The sequence below is a fragment of the Nannobrachium achirus genome (genome assembly GCF_963921795.1).
Source record: "Nannobrachium achirus genome assembly, chromosome: 4".
Lineage (NCBI taxonomy): Eukaryota > Metazoa > Chordata > Actinopteri > Myctophiformes > Myctophidae > Nannobrachium > Nannobrachium achirus.
In genome coordinates, this window is record NC_137813.1 from 45368500 (window position 1) to 45376316 (window position 7817).

Here is a 7817-nt window from a genome sequence, read left to right on the forward strand (position 1 = left end):
TTGGTTCTCAGTAAAACTATACCTAATCCTAACCCTAACCTCAGTAAAACTATGCCTAAACCTAACCCTAACCGTGGTCAAACCAACAGGATGTCGAACCAATGCTCAGTCCCCACAAGCTCTTATTAATACTTTTCATTGGTTAAGAATGTATAAACCCCAGACTTAACCACTTTCACCTTCACTATTAATTTCAACAACATTGAATTGCCTTGTTGAAAGATGCTATAAAAAAATGAAATTGACTTGCCATGCCTATTAAAAGAAATCACCAAAAACAGACAATCTACATGTTCACAGTGCGTCGCATCGCAACACATTGGGAGCCGAAATAACAGAAACCTGCTTTACACTCACATGCTGTTACTTTATCAGTAACATCTTCCCTTTCTGTCTGCCTCTGCCTGTGTATAGGGAGACCATGGTGGCCCTCTGAACTGTGAGGTGAATGGCACCTTATTATGGTCCATGGTGTTTTCAGCCAGGGGCCCAGGGAGTGCAATGTCCTCAAGAAGCCCACTGTCTTCACACATGTCTCTGACTACATCGAGTGGGTCAACATCAACACGGTCAGTATGAGACATAACTGATTCATAGAAGAGTGATCTCATAAAGCACTGGTTCTAGATAGATACATTTATTATCCCAAGGGGGAAAATCAGTCGCCCAGAGGCAGCACAGCAGTTTAAGGTTATTTACAAAGTTACAGAGAAGTATGAAAAGAAAAAAAGAAATTGTACAGTGTACAGAGCAAGGTATGCCAAAAAAGAGAAAGAAGAATATATAAGTGTCAAAACAGTCAATGCTCATAAATGTAATAGCAATACTTAAAAAGCAAATCAAACATATAATTGTCGAGATGTCTGAGTGAGTGAGTGAGTGAGTGAGTGAGTGAGTGTCTGTCTGTCTGAAACAGCGTTTCTCCTCAGTGGCTGGAGCAATTGATCTGAAATCGCATCACCATTAGCATATGAACACACCTGACATAACTGTGAAGCCGTTTGTCACTTTCACAAATCATATGCCGTATATTAGCATTTTATGGTGTATCTACTATCTATTCTGCATCTAGCATGAGGCATATCTATTCTGCATCTAGCATGAGGCAACATGTTTAACCAGCTCTGTGTGTGTGTGTGTGTGCAGGCGGGCAGGCGGGTGTGTGTGCAGGCGGGTGGGCGGGCGGGCGGGCGGGCGGGGGGGGGGGGGGGGGGAACCACAGTATCTCTGTAGCCATTAACGTAATGGGTATTTCTTACATTGATGCTCCTACATATTATCATGCAAGCACCAGTTAAAGTTACTTTCCATCCCTCATCCCTCATCCCACATCCCATAACCCAGACACTGCACATCATTTCGGAGCTCATATCTTTGAACGGGTAAGGGCCTGGGCTAGTAGCAATAATTAAAGCACAACTTATCAATACAGTGCCAAACAAAAGTGTCCATAACAGTCAAAACGTTTGCATGTATCAAACGTTTGCAAATGTTTGCATTTATTATGTATTTGGTCGCAGAGCCCCACATCTGAAAATAATTGTATGAAGGCCTATTGTTAAACTGATTTTGATGCTATACTATCACATTTTGCTGGGGGGCCCATCAAGAACCCCTGGGGGTCCCCTGACCCCACTTTGTTGAACCACTGCCATACTGTATGCACTAAAACCTACATGATGGTTTGTGGACTCAAAGCTTTGGCGCCATATATCAATCTCTTAAATCTCAAACATCTTTCATGGTCTCAACATTTTCCAATGTGTTCAGATTACATTCTTATGGAATAAGTTATGGTCTATTGGATTATTACATACTAGCCCTTACCCGTTCAAAGATATGAGCTCCGAAATGATGTGCAGTGTCTGGGTTATGGGATGTGGGATGAGGGATGAGGGATGGAAAGTAACTTTAACTGGTGCTTGCATGATAATATGTAGGAGCATCAATGTAAGAAATACCCGTTTTGTTTAATGGCTACAGAGATACTGTGGTTCCCGTGGATTCTACTGTGGAGTAGAATCAGATCACAACAAACAGCTCGACTGCTGCAAATCGACTTCCGGTCAGAATCCCCCCTCCTTCCATCCTACGAAACTGCCCTCGAAACCCACCATTATAATTTACAATGTATATTAGCCATTGTAAAAGATAAAATGAGTCTAGTGTCCACATGAATAAACTGAAGATATACCGGGTTGCACAGCTGTGTTTTTCTGTACTGCTATCTTGCTTTTTTCTGACTTGGGTCATTTGTAACAGAGCATTTGAATGTACTTTCAAGATATGAATGAGGCTACTTCCTCATTGAATCTGTTCTCAGTTTTAGCTGAGACCCATGACCAGTGAAACCCAACATTCTTAGTAAAACGGTCGATCTACCAGCTCATATCTACAGTAAGTCGCGTTGTGACACATTGTGAGCTTGTAGATCTGCAATTTCTTTGGCGAATGTTCCCCCCAGAATAGCAATGCTGGGGTTCTAGTGGTTAACTCCACCCAACACAGGTACAAACTAACAAACCCCACTCTACACAGAAGACCAGACAGCATTTCCCAGACTTCTCTTGTGACGACATCCACTGCCCAGTGTCAACAACCACAGAACAGACAGAAAGATACTAGTCGCACTCTGTGTCTGATATCTTTACAAGGCTTGCTTTTTAATTTCCTGTGTTCTGGTGAATTTTGTGAGTTTGATACTTTTATCAGGCTTGCTTTGCAAGCGTTGGAAAACAACGGGTACACTACATTTTTAAATGTCCTCCATTAAAACTCTAAAAGTAGGCCTACAGAAATTGATTTGATGACTGAAGCAATGTAAGACCCATCTTTAATAATAACCATTCATTTCTCAAAACACTATGATTCCATGCACTGACCACAACCCCCGTGCAGGGGATTTTTAATTTCAAGGAGACAGAGGTCCCCTCCCATAACTCTCAGAGTAACAGACATGCAGGTCCATCTGTAAAGGTCACTTTCCCACTCAAGGAACCCCGAGGGTCACTGGACCCCACTTCATATTCTTTACAGGAAGTATGTTTTTTTTTTACTTTTTGTGTTTTTATGTTTGTAGAGTAAACATGGGACAAGAGGAGGTAAATCGGCTGAGGTTTTGGACAAGGTTGACACCCCCCCCCCCCCCCCCCCCCCCCCTGTCACTGCGTTGGTATTTCCCCCCTTTTCTCGAGCATAGTAGGCTACTGCGTGTAAATAAAAATAAATAAATAAACACTTCTTTGGTATTTTATGAAAATGTTGCTACACTCAAAACCTTTTTTTTTTTTGGCTGCGTTTTATTTGTCTGTCATTCTATGTTAAATGAGTTACAAATGGCCCCAATTTAAACAAAACAAGCTCAAAAGCTTTTTGATGTATCCTTTTAGTTGACCGTGTACCTTGTGAAGTGTACTGTCATAAAACTGTTTACCCATTCAAACCAACGTTGTAAAGTCTTGAAAATGTTGCTACACTTAAACATCTCTGAACTAAAGTAGCTCCCAAGTCACGAGGGGGCGTCAACCTTGTCCAAAACCTCAGTCGTGACTGCACTGCTTAAGTACATAATAGGTTTTCATTATTGTGTTTTATTATTTGAATTCACTCAAGCATTGCTATAGAAATTGCTGACCACTATAACTGAATCTCACTCTGGAGAAAGAGTTACTACTGTACCATACAGTAGTCCTCATACCACTCTACCAAGTCCCCCAGCCTCCATGGGCCCTACAGTGTGATCCCATGCAGTACAGTCTGTCTGCTGTTTGTTGACCTTGGTTTCATGTCAGGGAGTGGAGACTGGAGAGATTAAATTCATAAAGGTACCGTACATGTTCTCTCAACCAACCTATTGCTTATTCTCTTGTCTGCAATCACTGCCCACATGCCCAGAGATACACTGCCCTATAAGCTGCCCTTAGGTCCCGAAATAATGAGTGGGGCCCTTTTACAAGCCAGAGAGCAGTCAATAATACTTTTGAAGCAGTAATAGTCTTATTTGTTTTATAATTCTTTGCAGTATTAAAAATATCTTCCATTTTCCCTTTAGAAATGTGAAGATACCCCAGCTATGTGAGAGAGAAAACAATGTTGCACATTATGCAAATCATCTGGGGACTGGGGGTCCTTGAAATTAAAACAGTTTGATAATGACTGCCCTCTAGGTTACTAAGCTGGGCCACAGTCACCGGTACCAAGGTAACTCTGTGAGATGTTGAATCAACACAATGTAACTTCCCTCTTCTTCCACGGATTGAATCTGGTTTCCTGCATGAGGTATTAAATGTTTACCATTGAGCAGCTAATTAGAGCCGGTCTGCTCTGCTCAGGGGAGTCATTGAGTGATGTCAGATGATCCTGTGTTCTTCTAGGTGAGAGCAACCTTTTGGCTTTGACACGATCTAAATGTCTCAATAGGAGAGCAGGGAGACAAAATACAACCACCCCAATTATATAAGTTTATATTGTATTAACATACTCTACCATACAGAATGTTTAAGTTATATTGTATTAACATGCTCTACCATGCAGATTGTATAAGTTATATTGTATTAACATGCTCTACCATGCAGATTGAACAAAATTACATTCTATTCATAAGGAAAAAGTTACATAGTGAGGCATTGAGGTGTTTTGGTATTATTGTTAGAGTAGACAATGTGTGCATGTGTAGGCCTACTACAGTAGGCTATATTCATAACAAAAGAAAAAAGAATAAAACAGAAAGCAAACACAAACAAAAAAGAACACAAAGAAACATTACATGGCAGTATAAAGCCAGATGCCTAATATCTAATTACCCAAATGTGCGTTCAATGTTTTTATTTTATTTATCTAAACTAGCCCTTACCCGTTCAAAGATATGAGCTCCGAAATGATGTGCAGTGTGTGGGTTATGGGATGTGTGCACTGTGCACACAGTATATGAGGGATGGAAAGTAACTTTAACTGGTGTTTGCATGATAATATGTAGGCGCATCAATGTAAGAAATACCCGTTTCGTTTAATGGCTACAGAGATACTGTGTTCCACTGAAAATCAAAATATGTCAAAATGTTGATGGGGTGTCATTAAAACTTATGTTGACATGGCACACTTGTGGCACTTCATTTCAAAAAGGTTGCTGACACCTGCTCTAGGTGATTCGCCTGTCTTGTGGGGTAATATTGAAGATTGTTTTAGGATGTTTATAGTTATATTGTACTATATTATACTTGTATTTCACCAAATATTCATCAATTGTCACAAATGTTTTCCTGACATGCCCAACCCAGTGTGTTGTTTATTGACTACAGTTCATGCTTACTGCTTATTCCCTTCTCACACTCTGAATAAGAGCGTCTGTTAAATGGCTAAATTGTTATTGTAAATTGCCAGACAAAGAAAGAAGATACATGTAAAATGTAATCAATTGTAACACTACATACCCTTATGTTATGTATCGCCTCAACTGCTCATGTGGATGTGTTTTACATAGGGTGTACCAAGAGATGTTTGAAAGATAGAAGTGTGCTCTAGCTCTAGTCCAGTCACACAGAAATTGTTCACAGTACACAAAGGATGTTTTATAATCAATATATTTCCTATATTTTATTGAAAAATAATTCTATTATCTTACTACCAGAAATTACTTCAGTAAGATTCTTAATCATGGTATGTGACTATATCCACGTACAATACAGAGCCTCTTTCATCTCAGAGCTGAATCAGCTGATATATATTAGGGATATGAATACATTATTTGCTCTTGCAAATCCTTCATCAGTAAAGTTGAATCTACCAGTCAATCAGTGACAGTTCCTTGTCCTCTTTCTAAGCCTAAATGTATTAGTTGTACAGTCTGCATAACTTGTAGACATTTAAATATTCAAGTCTTTCTCTTCTGCAGCATTCGCAGTAGCCGTAGAGTGGCATTTAACACAGAGTCGTGTTTGAAGACCATCTTATAGAAGGTGTCCAGTGGCAGGCGGCCCGTGGGGTCTGCATGTTTCAGGGCAGTCATAGGTGTGTACAGTCGATTGGTCTGGTGGCGGAAAGGAGGCTCCTTGGCAATAATCACTTTCAGTGTTTGCTGCAAAGCAACAACAGGACAAACACAGGACATTATTTCCATATTACCGGTACTCAGTATTCATTTTTGATATTTCAAGGTTATTCAAACACAAAATGAATGTCTGTTCGTGCCTCTGCCACTTCCTCTGGCGTCTGTCCTATTGAGGTGAAGACCTTCTTAGAGTACGGCAGGTAAATCTCACGGAAGACTCTAGCCGTCTCTTCATCGGTTCCCAACAGGTCCATCTTCTGAGCATCCTCATATACCTTCCTTTCAAACTCTGTCACCACAGGGCCAGGCTCAACTAGAGTCATCCTCAAGAGGGAGTTATCAAACAAAGACATAGAAGCTCTGTTCAAATACAAACAACATCGCATTGCATTTATTTAAAATCATAGGCTTACTGATGTGTCAGGCCTGAGTTGACAGGCCTCCATTTAGTGTGGTCACTGTGGTGGCTGCCTTCAGGTGAAATGATTCATGTTAAAGCTTGAAGATGTATTTTATTCACTTGATGTTAAACTTCATTGCCTGCACTGCCAGACTTTCGCAAAATCCCTCCACGGCGAATTTGGAAGCAGAGTAGACGTCATTGAACAGAAGGCCTGTATGAAAATTTGAGACACCATGTTAGGGTGCAAACTAAAGTCTAAATCAATTTAACATTACACTGTAAACTCATGAGTGTTAATTTAACTGGATTTTACTGTGTAGCATTCTACCGCACCAACCTTGTATGCCCATGACACTGCTCATCACCACAATATGGCCACTCTGCTGTCGCTTCATGTCTGGGAGCACTTCTCTCACCAGTCGTGCCAGGCCAAAGAAGTTGGTGTCAAAGACCTCCTGCATGGCTGCTATAGTTTGGCACTCCAGGGGTCCAATCATGCCAACACCAGCATTGTTCACTATAGGAGAGAATGGAAGATCTAAATGAGCTCTAGCATCATTTTGTATATTCTCTTCTATGTGGTTTAAGTACAACATGTGACAAAGCGCAGCCTAACCAAGTACATCCACCCGTCTGTCCGGCAGGCTGTTGACACACTCTCTGGTGGAGTCTTCACTGCAAGCATCCAACTGTTTGATCTCCAGGGTTCTGTTCAGAGCATCTCCAGCTGCTCTCTCCAAGGCCTCCCGTTTCCCCAGGTCCCGCATGGTGGCCACCACTGTCCCAAGCAATTACAACACCATTAATTACATTATTATACCTTCATGTGTGAACTGTTCATAGCAAAAAAAATAAAATAAAAAATACCTTGGAACCTTCGCAGCTCATCCCTGGCCAGTCGTACTGCCACAGCCAGGCCGATGCCAGATGAGCAGCCTGTCACCAGCACCCTCCGGGTCCCCATGCCACTTACAACTTGATGACATCACACATTGTAATTTACAATACAAACCCCAAATTCAATCCTCCAGTTCTAGGAAACACAGAAGGGGGGGAACTTTTTTTCTATTTCCACACAACTCCTCTAAGGTATATTAATGACATATTTCAATATTGAAAATGGGTGGTCTTCCCCTTTAGGGCTGCACAGGTAGATAACCCAAACTGGTCTGTCGACCAAAGGTTGTCTTGTCTTGTCTTGTCTTGTCTTGTCTTGTCTTGTCTTGTCTTGTCCTATACTACCATCTAGTGGAGGAAATCAATTATGTTCACCACAGAGTGAGATATTGTTCAAAGATTGTAGCTATGCACTGGATTAATGGGGGCTCTAATCCTATTTGTGTCCTAGGAATGCTTGGCTGTTTTAGC

General features: G+C 41.1%; 1 protein-coding gene across 1 annotated transcript; it reads right to left on the reverse strand.

The window, feature by feature from the left end:
* Positions 1-5869: 5869 nt before the first annotated feature.
* Positions 5870-7413, reverse strand: LOC308282937 (retinol dehydrogenase 8-like; the record flags this gene model as incomplete). Its single annotated transcript, XM_080723326.1, has 6 exons — positions 5870-6073; positions 6187-6370; positions 6567-6660; positions 6787-6966; positions 7066-7227; positions 7317-7413. 6 exons carry the CDS (start codon positions 7411-7413, stop codon positions 5870-5872), a joined length of 921 nt encoding a protein of 306 aa, XP_080579452.1.
* Positions 7414-7817: the final 404 nt, after the last annotated feature.